The sequence below is a fragment of the Lycium barbarum genome, chromosome 4 (assembly GCF_019175385.1).
Source record: "Lycium barbarum isolate Lr01 chromosome 4, ASM1917538v2, whole genome shotgun sequence".
Lineage (NCBI taxonomy): Eukaryota > Viridiplantae > Streptophyta > Magnoliopsida > Solanales > Solanaceae > Lycium > Lycium barbarum.
Genome location: NC_083340.1, coordinates 15,367,452 through 15,387,474, shown reverse-complemented (window position 1 = coordinate 15,387,474; position 20,023 = coordinate 15,367,452). Strand labels below are relative to the sequence as shown.

Below are 20,023 nucleotides of genomic sequence, written 5' to 3'. Positions count from 1 at the left end.
TCTACATCTATGATTGAACTTATCTAAGAAGAGAGCCTAATTACAGGGGTTTCTGTCAACCTGTAAATCTTTTGCAATTAATTAAATGCAGAAGAATATTCACACCTCGTGCTTCATTAATAACTTCGAAACTCTTCCAAGCAAATTTTCAGAATGTCAATTGCACGTATTAATGAGAGCAATGCAAAATCTTGGAGTATTGCTTCAATCAAGAGAAAAAGACACGGCAAAAAACAATTAAAGCCATGTAAAAACAAGGTCCATTTCAAGAGGAACAAATGCCACCACTGACAAAAGCGATATGTTTGTTGCATGATGAGATCTTCACGGAATGTAAAATTTATCTACAACTTAAGTCTCTATGAGATATTCTTGGCACTCCCTTTTTTTTTTTTTCTTCCTTGGTAAGTTTATTCAATATATATTAGTACTACTAGATAACCTGATGCCCGTGCGCAGCACGGGCCCAATATGTGACTCGAGCACTTTTTACATTTTTGGATCAAAATTACAGAGATGCACGAATGGAAATTATGAACTTATTGATCTTGAATGGACAAAAAAGAAACTACGAATTTTGCTAGTCTTGAATGATGCTGCAATCAGACATGATCAAGCTATGAATGTAAATTTCCTGTAGGAACATTGAAGAGGAACTTAATCAAACAACTACAATCCTTAAGTGGTACACTGCGGTGCAAAACGTACTTCAAACTTCATTAGATGAAACCAGAATCTAGTAGATGTGCCTGTCCACCCAAAATGGGACCTTATTCCAAAAAACAAATTTCTTCTGTCCATACGTATCTGCATCATTCCTTTAACCTATCTGCAACAAAAAATTTACACCCTTCAATGCATATAGTCATGTAAATGACTGGCGAATACTTGGGGACCAATTTCTAGTGAAACTAACAAGTTCAATGTGAAAATGACTTTAACAATGGCAGGTATATCCCCAAAAATTTCAAAGAGCACAGCCACTTATTTGATGCTGCAACTTAATAAGCTAAAGCCAAATCTGAATTTGTACAAACACGATGAAGAATATTTCTCCTACCTTCTAAATGATTTTTTTTTTAAAAAAAAAAAAAAAAAAACAGAGAAGGAAGAAGTTATCTTTCCATACACTCTTAACAGATTATACATATAGCACCTTCATATTAGGATGAGGATACTATTAACCATACACATACATCATTGTAAATAAGTTTATATATAAAATCAAGTGACATGAAGGAAGAGATTGAATTACACCTGTATTATGCTCTTGACGATTGGGATATCTTCAGCAGCATATTGTGAATATCGAAGTCCCAAAACTATAAATTTTTTCTGTCATCGAGAGCATATACTTCTGATCATTATTCCATTATCAAATGTATATTACCTTAAAGGGAATCAGCAAGTTTTTCTAGGTTTGTACAGCTCAGTACCAGCCCATACAGGACAGAGAATCGTGATAATAAAACATAGGTGGAGGCCCCAACTTATCAACAACAATAGTATGACACACACTAAGCTGAAGTAAGGATGAAGATCATGGCAACAATCAAATAGACTTGTAACATCTAACATCTGAAGGCATCACTCAAACTACATCAGACAGATTTTGGAAGAGCTCCCAATATTACTTGACAACTTTACAATGAATAAAAAGGTGATTGACTGATTCGAGTTCCTCTTCAGAAAGATAAACATCTACTAAACATAAAACTTCTCCTATGCAAATTGTCACAAGGTTCCAACATTTTCAGTGATTATTTAATTAGCACAACAAATTCATACCTTCTACATATCTATTCATCTATGCAACTTTCATTAACCTACAACAATTTTTATTGAAATTTTATCAGGGTATCTTGAATTCGAAAAAACAGATTACCTTCAAAAAGTAGAACACTGCAATATAAGAACATGTAACTGGAGATGTGCATACCATTGCAACTTTACTAACCTAACCTTATACACAAAGTCATGGGTTTTACCTGCTATTTATAAGCACTTTAAATGATTAGGCATACATGCTAATGATAAGTAATTTGACATTTGCAATGCAACATTATCCGTTATATTTCTGCCACTTTTACACTCAGAGAATGGTCAAATAAAATGTTGTACGAAATGGTGGTTGTACACATACCAAAGCCATTAACATTATCAAGAAAATAACAATTAATAATAATTTCACGTAATTTGGTTAACCTTAGAACACCAAATAACTAAAAACAGCTACAAATTGAGTGAGCACAGGATATGAAAACCAGAACACAACATTCAAACCAATATGAAATTCACTTAAAAGGTTGGCGAAATTATCTTGAATGAGCGCACACACAGAAGATCTGATTGAATTGGTATTAATCAAGTAAGTTTAAGCTGTAAAAACAAACCAACTGATAAGTTCTCGAAAGTTCAAGGTCAGTCAATAAAATTGCAAATACGAAAATACATAGATTGGTAACAAAAACTGACATAGATTAAAAACCTATGAAATAATAAGAAAGACAATATGAAATCAGACCTAATTTTAACTATTATTGTAATTCTTAACAATATAAGAGGGAACCCAGTGTTAATAACTTATTATTCGGTGATGGACTTCCCCCTAGAAGTTCCAATGTAATCTGCAAGCTGAACGCGTACGCATTCACAAAGCCAAAAAAAAAGGTTGAATAAGAGAGGAGTTAAGACAGAGTAAATAAAAGAGAGAAGATGGTTGTGAATGGCGTCGAAGGAGGCGGTGGAATTTGAACACTCGATGAAGAGAGCATGAAGAAAGCGAGAACACTTTGGAGAAAGGTAGAAAAGAGAGGCATCTGATTTGCACTTTCCGAATTTACTTAATTTCCTATCAGTGTTGCAACTACTTAATGAGGATTTTGAGTGCACGTCTACCCAACTAAGTTCTATTTGATGTTGTTTGTTGGAGGAGACGCAAATACTATTCAAAACTAATTTTCTGTAGTCGAAGGGAAATGACGACTTTGTCTTACTGTAGTCGCCACAGTTCTTGCTGCTCTATGCTTATAGTTAATCTGATTTTGCATGAGTGATGATCTAACAAGCGTGCTATATTTCAGCTTCACACTTCCTGTACAAATCCCGGATAACAACATTTAGTATACAAATCGACAAAAATATAACTAACATAAACATTGAAATCTTGCAGCTGTTTCCTAAACTCCAAACCAAATACATCAAACCACCTTTTAGAATGTTGTCAAAGTAAACTCACTAAGCCTAGCATCTGCTTTCTTCATATCACGAAATATAGACATCTCTCTCGGGTGTTAAATATAAATCTTTAAACCTAAGCCTAAGATAAAAGACATCCTAAAGTTCTGTTCAATGGGATGTAGCTTCTTCACTGTTATGTGCGTACTTCGAAGGGTGGAAAACAATTTTGTTTATGAGGGCATGTCTTCGATATCTAGTGTAACTTCTAGTGCACTTATGAGGACTCAATTAGTATAGATATTTGGTTGCTGTTTGTAGAGAACCATTTTTTTAAAGGTTTTATAATCCACCAAAAAAGAGATTAAGTCATCAGATATTAAGGAACTACTGATAATTGTATTTAGTTTTAAACACAAAACTGTAGAGAATCTCACAAAAAATTGTTTTTTCTTTCAGAAGAGGTGAGGAAACCTATGCACAAGAGACCTGTAGTTTAACTTGTTATAAGAAGCTTTCTAGTTTCATCACCATATCATACAAATCAGATTAATCTATCAAGCTTCATCCATTTTCAATTTATGAATATAGCTTTGAATGCACAATTGTTAGTGGTACTAAAGGTGTCAACCGGTTCCGTGTAACCGGTTTTAACCGGTAACCGGACCGGTTAAACCGGAACCGGAACCGGTATAACCGGTCCGGTTCCAAATTTTTCTTAACCGGAACCGGACCGGTTAAACCGGTTAAAATTAAAATAAAAAAAAAAAAAAAAAAAAAAAAAAGGAAAGAGCCGTTGGACTTGGGCCTCGGTAATGGACCGTTGGCAACGGTCCATTTGCAAAAATGGCCGTTGCCAAACGGTCATTTTCTTAATTTTTGGCCCCCAAATTTTTTTTTTTTAACACTTTAACCCCTCCCCCACCCCTATATAAACCCTTCTTCATTTTCATTTCAATTCACTCTTCTTCATCTTTCTCTCAAATCTCAATCTCTCAATTATAGTTACTTTGCAATAATTAGCCACAAAGTCTTATTATAGTTTGAACTTTCAATTATTAATTTTGCAATTATAATATTGTTGGTGGAGTTGGTGATTTTGCAACAATCCGAAGTAGCTTTGGTGGATTTGCAATTCTAGCCGCCTTCGCTTTGTTGGAAATTATTCCGGCAATTTGGTACCTTCGTTCCAACTCTATCTTTAATTTTTGCAATTTAATTCTAGCAATTTATTTTTTGAAATTTAATTTACGCAATTTAATTTGTTGTAATTTATTTTCTTGTGATTTATTTGATTGTGATTTAAATTATTTCTATTTAATAATGTCAAAGAGATTAAGACGTGGTGCCGGTAGTAGTAGTCGTACTGTTAGGGGTGCGCTTAATGAGGAAACATTTGTGGAAGAAACACCTAATTTAGGTATTGATGTTGGTGGAAATAATCCACTTTTAGGTCATGAGGCAATGCAACAACATTTTACCGACACATTTAATGAAGACTTAGATGATGATGATGATGAAACACAACCCCCCGAAAATCCTATAGGAGATACAGGTCCTGCACAATCACATACACAAGACAAACCGCCTAGAACTCATAGGCCAACAGCTAAAGTTTGGAAATTTATGACTAAGGATAGGGAAAATCAATCAGTTACATGTACCCTATGTGGACAAGTATTTAGTTTTAAGCAAGGAACTGGTAAGGATGGTGGAACGGGTACACTAAATGCTCATATGAGAACCAAACATATGGATGTTTGGGGAGAGCAAACGGGTTCAAATGTGGGGGGGATTCAAATGACGATAGACCCACGAACCGGTAGAAATTTTAAGTATGACAAGAAAAAAGAACGCGTAGAAGTAGCTAAAATGGTAGCTTATGATTGTTTACCATTTTCCTTTCCCTCGGGTTTAGGGTTTGTTACTTACATTCAACGTTGTTATAACCCGTTATTTGAGGGTATTCCTAGAAGTACTTGTAGAGCCGATGTTATAGATTTGTTTAAAAAATATAGATTTTATTTGCGCCATGTATTTAATTCTTTAAATTGTAATGTTTGTCTTACCGCTGATTTGGGTCTTAGTATTAACCATTTAGATTTCTTTGCTATTACATGTCATTGGGTTGATGACAACTGGGTTATGCAAAAAAGAATTATAGCTTTTTTATACGACGAAGGAAAAGGTCGTCACGATGGAAAATTTTTAGCCGATTCAATGTCTACTATAATGAGATTTTTTAACATTTATAGAAAAACACTTTGTATTGCTTTAGATAATGCTTCTAATAATACAAAGGCAATTGGTCTTTTAAAAAGAGAAATAAACCCTCCTCTAAGAAATATTTTTCATGTAAGATGTAGTTGTCACATTTTAAATTTAATTGTTAAAGATGGTCTTATGCATTTTGATGATTCTGTTCAAAAAGTTAGAAATGCTGTTGCGTTTCTTTTTTGTAATGCTAATAGGGGAAGAATTAGAGATTTTAAGAATGCTTGTGTGGAAAATAACCTTAGACCTAGGAAAATTCAAGTAGAAATTGAGACTAGGTGGGAACTACACTTACATTATGCTACAACAAGCATATGAGTATAGGATTCCCATACAACAAGTTCACAACAAATATAATATTGATAGTGAGGATTGGTTAACTTATAGGCATTGGGAAGATGTTAAAGAATGTATTGAACTCTTAGAAAATTTTTATAATGCAACTCTTGCTTTTTCTAGACAATTCTATCCCACGGTAACCGGAATTTTAGCCTACTTAGCGGAAATAGCTAGAGTTTTACAAGAGTATAAATATAAACCCGATTATCAAGTGGCTATTTTTGAAATGATAATCAAATTTAAGAAGTATTTTTTTCCCATCCCAGCTTTATTTATATTGGGTTCCCTTTTAAATCCTTGTTTAAAAGTGTCTTATACTAAAAATTTGGTTAGTCAAATTTATACATTTTTAGAAATTGAAGAGGGAGTTCAACCATCTTTAGCTGAAGCCGATCTCGCTATTGATGATGAGTTTAGAAGAGTTTTTACTCATTATTCTAGTTTGAAAGAACGTGCTACACCAGTTGCTCCACGCCCTACTACTTCTCATAGTAGCAAAAAGGGCTTGTCGGGTTTAAAAGTTTTACATTCACAGCCTACATCTTCTTCTACTGCAAACTTTGATGAATTTAACTTTTATTTGATGCAGCCAAATGTGGATATCAGCCAACTGGATGAGGTGGACGTCTTAGCATGGTGGAAGAAGTACAAGGCAAGCTATCCGATACTTTCAAGAATGGCTCGAGATATCCTTACGGTTCAAGTATCAACCGTGGCTTCGGAGAGCGCATTTAGCCAAGGAAGACAGCAAATTGGAGACCATAGACATTCATTATCCGGCTTTAGCTTGCAAGTACTAGTGTGCATTCGAGATTGGATTAGATCGGAGCGACGCAACCAAAACTCAGAAGCGGAGCAAGGCGAAGAGGAAGAAATTGAAGATTTGATAGCTAGTGGACCGGACCAAATGGAAGACTTTAAAGATATTTCCATGACCGAATATGATGTGGGGGAAATTAACGAAATGGTTCAAAATTGGTGATTTTATTATTCTACTATTTTTGTATAACTCATGTATTATTTGCAAGTTAAAAAAAAATACAACTTGCAAATAAATGTTATCCAAGAATGAATAAAATATATGGCTCATTGAGCTTTCTTCTATTTACTTGTGTTTATATTTTTACTTTTATTAAGTTAGGAATATACCTAAAATATACTAAGAATATACTTAAGTTATATAGTATACTTAAACATATACATATATACAAGTATACTTATATGTATATATACTGTATATATATATATATAGTATATAAGTATATATATTATATAAATATATATAGTATATATATTAAGTATATATTGTATATATAGTAGATATGTATATATAGTATATATATTAAGTTAATACCTATATATATATTAAGCTATCCTATATATAGTATATAGTACATATATATAGTATATATATTAAGTTATACATATATTTAGTATATATATTAAGTTATACATATATATAAGTATATAGAGTATATAGTACATAAATATAAGTATATGTAAGTTATACATATATATGTGTACGAAAAGCACTATTCTGTATTGCTGACTTGCTGTTAGTCAGTAAATATTTAAACTTTAATTATAAAATTGTATAACATATGTAAATATACCTACAATATACAAATAAATACTATAATATATATATATATAATACAAAAAACAAAAAAAAAAAAAAATTAACGAATCCAAACCGGTCCGGTTCCGGTTTGGACCTTAAAACCGGTTAACCGGAACCGGTTAGGCGGTTCCGGTTTTGGAACCGGAACCGGCCGGTTTCCTAACCGGTTCCCGGTCCGGTTCCGGTTGGAACCGGTTGACAGGCATAAGTGGTACTAATGAAAAGAAAATTCCAGTACTGAAATAGAGATGGGACATAGTTCAAAACTTCAAATGGAAATACCTGATATGATAGCTATATTGTCATACTTTTTACCAGAAACATCAGCCCTCAAGATAACCATAACCTGGTTTTCAGCACAAAAGATAACATGTTATAACCAACCTTGGAACTCTAGTTATCTCAGTAGAGCAAGATGTAAGTGAAGTAACTAAAAAAAGATCACCTCAGGATAACTATTCAGATATGTAACCTGAAATAGATCTCAGTAAGTCCCTCAATGAACTTTGTCACAACATCTGCAAATCATTGCAGTTCAGTATGTACAAATAATAAATACTCAGCCTTTCAATAGATAACGTAAGACCTACAATACCTATATTAAGCATCACAGAACCATATAGCATTTAATTATGCCAATAAAGATCATACACACAAATGTACGTATGTACATACTGAAACAAAACAAAATTTCCCTCCTCAAGAGGAAGGAACTAAGAAAAAAAATGAAATCGAATAAAAGAGCAATACTTATCAGACTCCGACGTGTTGAACAGATTCACAAACAGACAACTACCACGACACGCAAAAAACTGAAATAATGAAGATGAAACAAAACAAAGTAACAAAAGTATCAGTATTAGACAATCGCAAATACTGAGAAATCAAGAAGGAATTTTTTCCTGGCCTGACAAGCTGAAATCCCACTTTCACTATAGTATTTTCACCTGCAATAAAAAAAAAATCCTCTGTCTTTAACAACAACAACTTATTAAAGCATATGATCGACTGGTACTACTGCAATAAACTGATCAATATGTCCTTCCTTCCTTTTTAATTACAATAAATTAAATATATTACATTTCATATCACCATAGCCACTAAATTACTGATAGAATATTGCATGCGTGTATATAGAGGCTTGTGATAGATAAAATCTAAAACATATTATTTTCCTCCAATGTGGCCTCATCCTAATCAGAAGCTACAAAAAGACAAAAGTGTTAATACGGAACCAGGTTAGAGATGCAGCCTCCTCCCACTCTTCCTCTTCACGTTATTGTAGGTATTCCCAATTTGCGTAAATGATCCTCGGGAGTTATCAATTAACACCAAAACACCCTGTAATACTAATTAGGTATTGAAAAACATGGATGGCAAAATTTCAAAGGAACTTACTCTCCTATGAATGTGCATTGCCTTCCTAACAAAGATCAATCCACGGAGGAACTCTTTTCTCCAAAATTTAAAAGAAAACAGATAAATAGAGGAGGACGGATGCTCCCTGCCAATGCGAGCTGTTTGACAGGTACGGGCATGGATAATGCGTATTAAATTGAACTCAAGATTAAAAATAGTAAACATTGGGCAGGAGAGATTTTACCTGCAGACAACGTTATGAAACCCAGAACTGCGAACAAAATAATGAAACTCAAATGCAAGCAGCAATTAATAAGAAAAGATAGCTGCAAAGTGTAAGGTAAGATGCATGAGATATCATGAGGTTTCATACCAAACTGACTTTAATGTCATATCCATTGTATGCAGGTCAAATAACCTCATGAATTTTATAAAGCCATTTTATGAGAACAAACCATCACACAAAATACTTCTCTGACATCAGAGAGGAACGTGTGGTTACATATAAATTACTTGGTACATGAGAGTGAATGCTGAATGACGTGCTCTGGTATTATCGGATAGGAAGTTACAAATATTCTTGTTTTCAGACATTTGCATTAGATTTCTTCAGCAAGTGATAATGACTCTGTGCTCAAATCAGAACTCACCTCTAACAGTGGAAGTACTTTCCTGCTTTCTCCGGCTCAGGCAAATTTGAGTTTCAAAACCTGCAAAATCCAAAGTGCCAACCATTATAATCCAACCGAATGAGAATAAGAATGTTTCAGAAGAATCAACAATTATTACCTTGCCCATAATTGAAGCTTCGGCATAGGATGAGTACGTCTTCACCCGGAAAACCAAGCTTGCTGCGGATGCCACAGCAAGAGTAATCCGTTTCCTGCAATTCCAATTAAATTGAGGATAAAATTAATTTTTACTCCTGAAATTAATTATGAAAAGAATGAAAGAACAACTACACTCATGCAAATAAAAGTAAATTGAAGGCAGCGACCCATCTATGAAAGAACTAGAAATAGAAGGAAAGGAAAATAGAACTACAACAATACCTTGTAAAATTGCGACAAAACACCCGAGAAAGCACAATATCAAAATGCGGACTGAGTCTAATGCTATTGTATCTGATGAGAGAAGGAGATACATAGAAAGCTGCTGGGAAGAGTTGACTCAAGAGAGAACACCAATCTTTGCAGGTTAACGGACTACCCTGCAACGAAATGGATGTGTAAACTGTCCAAATGGATGAAGACACTAAAAATTACCCAATCAAGTCCCATTACCAACAATCTTCTACATTGAACGAACAAAGAATACAGAAAATTCTACAATCTTCTACAAAGAAAAAGTGGAGAAAACTCACCAGAATTATCCAAATGGAGACACTTTGAAAGGAGACCAAATAAAGGGCAAAAAGAAACGAAGATGATGAGCAACTGTATGTGTGACAGAGATAGAAATACAGTAGAATGGAGAAATCTCCAGATACAGAGGTGAAATACTTTGAATACGGTGGCTCTCTAGTCTTAGGGTTAAACGACACGTTGCATTTTTGTCTACCCTGAAAAGTCTAAAATACCAACAACAACAACAACAACAACAACAACAACATACCCGGTGAAATCCCACGGTGTGGGGTCTGGGGAGGGTAAAGTGTACACAGACCTTACCTCCATCTCAGAAGATAGAGAGGCTGTTTCCGAAAGACCCTCGGCTCAAGAGAAAACATGACGAGAAAAGTCTAAAATACCCTTGAACAAAAATAATTTGTCTGCAAGCAGACATGTCGACGATCCTGCTTCAAACCCATGTTTCTTATATAGTAGAAATACAATGGTGAGAAGCACCTACAATAGCAAGATGCCACTCCAAAAAGAATAATTCAATGATTAAAATTGACCGATCAGATGTAAGCAATATGTTCTAAAGATGAAGAAACACTTTATCATTAATAATGCATGGAAAATTGCATGATCCAGACATGGCAGATACACATTTATGGGATAGGGATAATCAAGTCATTAAGTTCTGGCGGAACATAAAACTATATATTTGTTACATAATGGCTCTTCGGCATCGACCAGCAAGCAACCGAAGTTATCTCACTTTCAAATTTGCCTCAGACTTTGAAAAAGGCAACAAGAAGAAAGAATATGAATAAAACCGTGGCATAAAAATAGTACTAGAGGTATCTATGTTACTCTGCTGCAGCATCGTTGTGGCTGTTCCCCTCAGTTCCAGTCTGTGGCAATGTTCCCAGATCAGTACGAGCCTCTGTCTCTTCTTGAGGAAGAGCAGATTTGGTCGACTCGGCTTGGTTTTGCTGGCTATCATCAGAATTTCCATTTGAGCTGGAAGAATCAGTCGATTTGTTTTGATCTGGGTCTGTCTCATCATTGTCATTTGAGGGATTTATTTTGTTTTCCGAGCCTGGATCAGAATTAGCATCTAATTTCTGGTTTACCTCATTCTGATCGTTCCCACCTCCTGTCGACTTCTCAGTTGCACCAGCTGTTACAGAATTGCCATTTTGGTCAACTGATACAACAGATTCAGAGCCGTTTGAAGTTGTTACTGATTCTTCATTTGCTGAGGAATTTGAATCCTTTTTCTCAGAATGCTGCTCATTTGCATCGTTCTGTGTGCCATCTCCAACAGAAATGGCCTCCTTAATTGAGATGTTCTCATTTTGTGTCGTATGAGTGGCAGAACTGTCATTTTCCTGCTTCTGTTTGTTGGCATCATTGTTTCCTTCAGCTACATTAGAGTCTTCACCAGAGTTCTTCTCATTTTGTGTGGTATGAGTGGCAGAACTATCACTTTCCTGCTGCTGTTTGTTGGCATCATTGTTTCCTTCAGCTACATTAGAGTCTTCACCAGAGTTCTTCTCATTTTGTGTGATATGAGTGGCAGAACTGTCACTTTCCTGTTGCTGTTTGTTGGCATCATTAGTTCCTTCAGCTACATTAGAGTCTTCAGCAGTGTTCTTCTCATTTTCTGTGGCATCAGAGGCGGAACTGTCATGTTCCTGTTGCTGCTTACTGGCTTCGTTGGTTTCTGCTGCAGAATTGGAGTCATTTTCCTGCTGCTGTTTATTGGCTTCATTGTTTCCTTCTGCAAGATGGGATTCTTCACCAGAGTTCTTCTCATTTTGTGTAGTGTCAGTGGCAGTACCTTCATTCGCCTGTTGCTGCTTATTGTCTTTGTTGGTTTCTGCTGCAGAATTGGAGTCATCACTAGAGTTGTTCTCATTTTGTATGGTATGAGAGGCAGTGTTTTCATTTTCTTGCTGATTTTCATTGGCTTCATTTGTTTCATTTTGAATGGTCTCGGAGGTAGAATTGCCAGCTTCTGTCTGCTGGTTAGAGGCTTCATTGGTTTCTGCTGCAGCATTAGAACTATCGTCAATGTTGCTTCCATTATTCACTTTTCCAGAAGCATTTGCATCTGCAGAACTATTTTTTTCAAGCATCTTATTTTCTCCAGCATCTGAATCCGGCTTGTTCAGAGTTTCATCACTTGCCTCGTTCTTGTTTTTCTTGTCCTGCAACTCATCTTCTCCCTTCTTGGATGCATCCTCATTGTTCAAGGCTACATTACCATCTCCTTCTGTCCTGGTCACTTTTTCAGAATCTAAAGTCTCTTCCTTGCCATTTCCTACTGTTGAAGCCTCATTAGTCTTGTCATTTTCATCATGAACCTTATGTTCTGATGAGCCAGATTCTTCATTTTTGCTTTGGTTCTCTTCCTTTTCATTGCTGGCTTCATCGTTCTCTTTGCTATCTCCCTCATTCTTCTCTTCTTTGCTCTCGTCATTCTTTTTTACTTTGTCCTCATTACTTTCCTCCAACTCCACCGACTTCTTTTCGCTTTCATTTTCAGCAACTTCTTCGCTTCTATTCTCAGAAGTTTCTTCACTTCCACTCTCTTCGCTTTGTGTCTTCTCTTCTTTCAAATCAGTTCCCTTCTCTTCACTTCCACGCTCTTCGCTTTGTGCCGTCTCTTCTTTCAAATCAGTTCCTGCATCAACATTTCCCTCAGTTCCCTTCTCTTCACTTTCATTTTCCCTGTCATTGTTCTCTTTAACATCCTTGTCTTCCTTTTCTAATTTCTGTTCCTTGCTTTCTTCACCCTCAATGCCACTTTCCTTTACCCGATCTTTTTCACTATCTTCTTCTTTGGTTTCATTAGTTTCACTTGTATTCGTGTCAGTGGCTTCCTCAATACTCTCGCCTTTGCCATCTTCAGTATTCTCTTTGCTTTCTTCTTCAGCATTATCTTCTCCTCTCACTTCCTCTTTATGCTCACTATCCTCTGCTGATTTTTCTAGATCATGGTCGTGTTCCTCCACTTTGGTCTCATCATCAAAACGTTTAAGCTCGTCTTCCTCTGTAACCTCCTTCAGCTTCTCATCATCAATATCTACTTCCTTCTTTTGAGGTTGGAGGTCCTTCCTTCCTAACCTGATATTAACGTCATTGTCAGTTTGTACCTTCTCTGAGACGGTTGCGTTTTGTTCAAAAGATGCTTTCTTGCTACGTGAGTGCTGAACTTGGTAAAGCAGCCAGATACAAACACCCAGAAGTACACATATCTGAAGAGCATGCTTCACCTTGAAACCTTTATTTCTTTGGTTCCTACCGCGTGGTGAGTACTTGAACATGATGATTTTCTTCGAATCCAACCACAGCTTCAAAAAGGATCCAAAAAAGAAAGGGCAAATTAGGGCCTCGTGCCAGAGAGAATCCATGATAACAAGAATTTTAGGAGCCGTTTGGACATAGAAATTTTATCCTTTTTTTTTTTCTTCTTCAAAACATCGTTTGATTATACAGCGGACCGATTTTTTGGTTAGTTCTTGAATATGAGTTTTTTCAAGTATGAAAAAGGGTCAAACAATCTTTTTCCACTCACAAAACTTTTAACATTTTCCAAGTGAAATGCATGTTCTTCAACTTCCAAGTACCATTTTTCAACTTCAAAAGCTCTTTTTTCCGAATTCATCCAATCTAATACTAGTATATGTCCAAACGCTTAATTAGCTTCACAAAAATACTGATATATCAAGAGAGTAACACTGAGGTGGTACATCTAAAGAAAACAAAAAAATGATACTGGTAACAGAGACCTCAAAGCGTTTAGAACCATTTGCAGACAATGTTAGACAATCAAATTAACATGGTTAAACAAATATTGGCTACTTTATGGATTTAAGTTGCTACTTAATTACTTCCATTCAGATCTAAACAAAGGTCATTGGAGCTAAGAAATTCATCAACATATACAGCAATAAGTTTGGCAGATGCCATAGGAATTTGGATTCAAGAAATTGGTCATATCACAGTATACATATGTCTTTCTTTGAATCAACAAGCAGGTTCTCAATCATCAAGCACAATTCATTTAACTGTCAGTGTGTTATAATCAAGTTCTAGTTTTACATATTGAAGGCGACCCACCACAGATTAATTGAAACTGCAACAATTAAAGCACATTGAGAAATGCATATACATTGTTTTCAAAAGATGTAATATGCATAGAACAGTATAGGATAATAACCTAACCAACTAGTCCCTAAATTTGAAATCTTTCTACAAAAACTAAAAGAGAAAGAAGAAAAAGGCATACCTGATACACTAATTTCTCTGAGTTTAGATGCAAGATCCCAATTGTAATGAAGCAAAAAGTAGTTAACTTTATAGGTAAATTTGGTCAATGATTAGAATAGAAGTAAAGGTGGCACAGTTGATCCCTTAAGCCGCAAACTTAGTAATAATAACAACAATATACTTGTATTAGTGGAACCCCATAAACAATATTGGACAAAGGTAATGAATGGTTTAAGAGTTTTATGGGTGGCAAGTAGTTTTTGTAGAGGTTGAATCAAGAACTATCAGAAGAGGTGCACCTTTTTTTTCTTTTCAGTTTACAGATCAAGATCCACTTCTTTTTCTCACTTTATTTAAACATCACAAACATTACCCTCCTTTTATATAATAATAATAATAAAATTTAAACAAATGTTGCGTTTACACTGGCATCGCATCTCCTTATCACTCACTACCTTTCCACGTGCGTACAATTGATCCAAGCGTTCCACCGCTTTGGATTTTGGGTCAGGTCGGCCCAGAGTTTTTTAATTGAATTGAATTTTTCTTATTAAAAAGAGAGTTAATAATTATGATATTTTTAATCAGTGAAGTACTTTCGTTGACACCTCTTAATAAAATATTAGCTTTTAGAAAAAATTATATGTAATGTGACTAAACTATCCTTAGCTATGTAAATTTTTTGCTTATATATTGTCTCGATTAGATTGTCTCGATTAGATGGAGCAAATCTGAAAAAATAAAATTAATTCTTTCTTGATTATATAAGTGAATACTTATTTTGAATCAAAACGAAAAGGTTAATTGGACCCTTATTTTAAACCGGAGAAAGTAAGTTTTCTTACTTTAAAAAATATACGGGATTCAATTTATGACATTATGTGATTATCCATTATAAGATATTATTCTTGAGCAAATTTAATTGTATATTGTAGATAAATTAATCAAATTGAGTGATTTTTCTAGTTTTTAAAAATCGAGGATATAAATTATATTTCACCTTTTTATTAGAAAAAGATATATTCAAATAATTAAATATCCTTTTACAAAAAGCATAATTAAACCCAACTTCAATCCAAAATTTTCAAATAAAATGTAAAATATTTGATTTCTATTGCCGAACACCTACTTAAACAACTATTGCGTTTAAACTGGATCTCTCCTACTTATCTCCTTATCACTCCCAATCCAAGCGCCTACAATGGTGTTTGTTGCCATAATACATCAGCGTTTAAATTGATTACCCTGTCATTCTATTCGAGCAAGGGCTATTGCAAAGTGGAGAAGCTGCCACGCGTCACTGCATAAATTAAGGTAGTCTTCGTCGGTGAGTCGGTGTTTACTACTCCCTCCGGATAAAAAAAAATATCCACTCAACCTTTTTTTGGGTCAGAAAAAGTGTTCACTATCAAATTAAGAAAAAACTAATCTTGATTTTTTAGATTTGCCCCTATTAAGTGTTATATGATCAAATCTCAATACCTATTTAATTAGGGCTAGTTTAGTCAAATTAACTATTTTTATCTAGGAGTTAGTATTTTTTTAAGAGACGTATGTGCAAATGGCTCAGTGGACTTTTTTTTTTATCCGGAGGAAGTATTTCCTCTGTTTGATTTAAGCGACTTAATTTGATTAAATAGAGAGTTTAGATTATTTTTTTTAATCTTTAAGTTCTGAATTAAAATTGTGTGTATGCATTAAAACAAGTGTTCACTTACCTAATCAATAAAGAATTAATTTTATTTTTCCAAATTTACTCTTACTTACTCAAGACAATAAATAAATAATTTTTTTTATTAATTAAAAATAATTTAGTCAAAACACTTATTTTTTAAAAGTAGTGTTTTTTTATAAAAATTGATATTTTTTAGGGAGAGTGAAAAGGGCTAACTGAACAATTATTTCAAATCGAATCAACTTACTAAATGTAGAACTACGTGTTTTCTAAACGGACCAAAAAGAAAACTAGAGAGTTAAATTGGGAAGAAAGGAGTACTATTTATTTGCGTTAACAAGCCGCTAAGCTAGAAATCGGCGAGTCGAAAAGATGTTCTCGAAATATCTAGCAACAACTCTACGCCACAATATCCCTAAACCCTGCCACGTGTCCCACCATATCCGCCCTATCTCCACTGCAGCAGCAGCGGCAGCCGTCGGAGAACCACCATACGAGGATGACACAACCGGTATAACAATAAAAGGCGTAAAAATCTCAGGTAGACCATTATACCTAGATATGCAAGCAACTTCACCAATTGATCCTAGGGTTTTAGATGCTATGTTACCTTATCATCTTTCCCGTTTTGGAAACCCTCATTCAAGAACTCATCTTTATGGCTGGGAATCTGATCAGGTTGTTGAAGTTTCCCTAACCCAAATTGCAACCCTAATTAAAGCTTAACCCAAAGAGATTATTTTTACTTCAGGTGCTACTGAGAGTAATAATATATCTGTTAAGGGTGTTTTGCATTTTTATAGAGATAAGAAACGACATGTTATTACTACTCAAACTAAGCATAAGTGTGTTCTTGATTCTTGTCGTCATTTACAACAAGAGGGGTTTGATGTAACTTATCTTCCTGTTGAGTCTGATGGGCTTGTTGATTTAGAGAAATTTCGGGCTGCAATAAGGCCCGATACGGGGTTGGTTTCGGTTATGATGGTGAATAATAAGATTGGTGTTATTCAGCCTATGGAGGAAATTGGGAAAATTTGTAAGGAGTTTAATGTTCCTTTTCATACTGATATTGCACAGGCATTAGGGAAGATACCAATTGATGTGGAGAAGATGAATATAAATTTGATGTTATTAAACACTTTCAACTAAAAAATTTCGCACGTGCGTTTAAGCGTCCATCACGTAAATAATCTAACTAATTAATATATGTCACATCTTTAATTATACACATTAAACTCAGTAAAACTTCAGACATTTGTCAACTTATAGAAACATGTTTATCATATGTCAAAGTGAACAAATCTTATTTCAAGCGCCTAAAAGAAATTTAGCGATAAATTTAAGGGAAAAGGGCCTGATTTACCCTTCTACTTTGGGAAAAGGTTCATATTTACCCCCTGTTATACTATCAGCCCATTTATACCCCTACTGTTACAACAGTTGAAACATTTGCCCCTATTTTTAACCCCCTGTCCCTGATAGTATAACGGGGGGTAAATATGAACCTTTTCCCAAAGTAGAGGGGTAAATCAGGCCCTTTTCCCTTTGATTGCCGATTCTTCTATTTTTAGATAACGTTGCAGGTTTCCTAACTAGTTCTGATTTGCTAAAAGAACAATATACACAATAATTTTATGCAAAAGTAAGACATTGCTTCATCCAAAAGAAGGTTTTACAATGGACATATTATAACAACAATTTATCCAAACGAAGGCAGTACATTGCATTCATCCAAACAAAGGCATTTAAAACAACTTCATGATAATATTTTTCAAGTTACACCAAAAACATAAATACTAGTCTCGTAAGGGCAATCACTTCATCATTGGAGCTGTAATGAAACCCACGAAAATTGCCAATGAAACTATAATTACCATCCACATCTTTGTTACTTTGTCTTCCAAAGTTGACCCATTTATGTTTTTGGTGTAACTTGAAAAATATTATCATGAAGTTGTTTTAAATGCCTTTGTTTGGATGAATGTAATGTAATACCCTCGTTTGGATAAATTGTTGTTATAATATGTCCATTGTAAAACCTTTTTTTGGATGAAGCAATGTCTTACTTTTGCATAAAATTATTGTGTATATTGTTCTTTTAGCAAATCAGAACTAGTTAGGAAACCTGCAACATTATCTAAAAATAGAAGAATCGGCAATCAAAGGGAAAAGGGCCTGATTTACCCCTCTACTTTGGGGAAAAGTTCATATTTACCCCCCGTTATACTATCAGGGACAGGGGGTTAAAAATAGGGGCAAATGTTTTAACTATTGTAACGGTAGGGGTATAAATGGGCTGATAGTATAACGGGGGTAAATATGAACCTTTTCCCAAAGTAGAGGGGTAAATCAAGCCCTTTTCCCTAAATTTAATCGTTGTCAATGACAAAAATCTATATATTATTAAAAAGAGGATAGTTTGTCATAGGATTTTGACAAGTGTCGACGTAGGATCATGACATGTGGTAGTTTTAGGACAAGAAATAGTTAATAATTAGTTATTAGTTATTGTTTTTAATTTGGAAATAAAATTAATTAATGGTATACATCTATATATTCTATTTTAAATTGGTAACAAAAATTTGCCAGATCAAGACTTTTCCACGTTTAAGTTTTAAGAATTTGTAATTCATTTCTTCTAAATTCTACTTGAGAAAAATAAAAAAATGAAGGGGAAAAAGAAAAGAAAAAAGAGAAGGTGGTTTACATAGGAAATAAGAAAGAAAGAAGGAAAGTGGGCAACAAAGATGGAACCGGTGCCACACAATTTTAGGACATTGCTAATAAACATTGTAAATAATTGAAATGAGATACAGAATTTTCAATTTGTTTTGAAAGAGTAAAAGTTCTAATTGAGATAATTAAAAAAAAAAACTAACCTAAATGCACTTATATATTAATAATAAAAATCACACCATGCACATCACTTACCCCATTCCCCCCCCCCCCCCCCTAATTCACAAACACACGCATGCACGCATTAAGAATTTAAAAATTTCTAAAACACGTTTTTTGGATCTTTTTTGTAGCAAATTTATTTTCAGAAATATAAGCATAAAAAACACGTTCTTGGGAAGTTACCAAGTAAAGTTAAAAATGTCTAATTTTTCTTTTTTAAAATTGGGAAGTTACCAACCGATAAAATTATAACTGCAAAAAGAGAAATAAAATAAAATTAACAAATGCAGGGACAATTTGATTCCACCAAATCCGGATAATGGTCCGGAACTTCCAAACCATTACTTATTCTTTTTTTTTTTTTTGGGGGGGGGGGGGGGGGGGAGTCTAGATCAGAAGAGGTTGCTTTTAACTTTTGGCTATTTGCATTCATGTTTTTAATTTCATTTCTTAATAGGACTTGCGTTGTGGACAGGCAGTGAATCAAACTTTGGGTGTTCCTTAAAAGATTTAAATTTTGAGAATGTATGTTGAGTGTTTTTATTAATATAGTACTAATAGTAATTGATTTATTGTGATAGTCACTCTGAGATTTATGCTTCACTGATCTCTCTTACTCTTTTGGTGTTCAAATAGCTTTTTCACATAACATTGTTGTTAGTCCTCTTTTTGTTCATTCCAAGTATAAAGGAATGTTGATGTAAGATTCCTACGTAATCTTGTGATGCAAATAATATTCGGTCCATGGCTTGCTTAGTCACTTGAGGAAGCGGCGGAGGAATACAATGGAGATTCATTTGGGAAAGTCAAGCAGTCCTTTAAAGATTGATCCAAGGTATAAAAATGTATCCGTGCGCACTAACAAATGTCAGCTATGAATCTACTATTTAGTGGGCATTTTATTAAATGAATGGATGTCAATATCCGCGCAGGGGCGGATGCAGTAACAGGTCAGGGTGTTCACCCGAACACCCTAAACAAAAAATTATAGTATATATTTAGGGTAAATTTTCTGTGTTCATGTACATATATTAACTTTTGAACACCCTGAACATATATTACAATGTA

The 20,023-nt window shown here is 34.5% G+C and overlaps 1 protein-coding gene and 1 pseudogene across 12 annotated transcripts; one reads left to right on the top strand and one right to left on the bottom strand.

Moving 5' to 3' along the window:
* Positions 1 to 1,086: 1,086 nt before the first annotated feature.
* LOC132635336 (uncharacterized) lies at positions 1,087 to 14,753 on the bottom strand. 12 transcript variants are annotated; one of them, XM_060351682.1, is made up of 8 exons: positions 14,399 to 14,753; positions 9,823 to 13,460; positions 9,560 to 9,653; positions 9,421 to 9,480; positions 9,015 to 9,096; positions 7,857 to 8,928; positions 7,694 to 7,757; positions 1,087 to 3,094 (listed from the first exon to the last, which is right to left on the bottom strand). In XM_060351682.1, the coding sequence occupies exon 2, from the start codon at positions 13,431 to 13,433 to the stop codon at positions 10,968 to 10,970; it is 2,466 nt and encodes an 821-aa protein (XP_060207665.1). In that variant the 5' UTR covers positions 13,434 to 13,460; positions 14,399 to 14,753; the 3' UTR covers positions 1,087 to 3,094; positions 7,694 to 7,757; positions 7,857 to 8,928; positions 9,015 to 9,096; positions 9,421 to 9,480; positions 9,560 to 9,653; positions 9,823 to 10,967. The 12 variants fall into 12 exon arrangements, with proteins under 12 accessions (XP_060207665.1, XP_060207662.1, XP_060207661.1 ...); XM_060351679.1 differs by having other exon boundaries at positions 9,015 to 9,041; XM_060351678.1 differs by having other exon boundaries at positions 1,087 to 1,335; positions 2,997 to 3,094; positions 7,857 to 9,480.
* Positions 14,754 to 16,307: 1,554 nt separating this feature from the next.
* Positions 16,308 to 17,206, top strand: LOC132637197 (cysteine desulfurase, mitochondrial-like; annotated as a pseudogene).
* Positions 17,207 to 20,023: the final 2,817 nt, after the last annotated feature.

Bases quoted from the DNA above. Each gene is read 5' to 3' on its own strand.
- LOC132635336 (XM_060351674.1), bottom strand. From the start codon at position 13,433: ATGTTCAAGTACTCACCACGCGGTAGGAACCAAAGAAATAAAGGTTTC.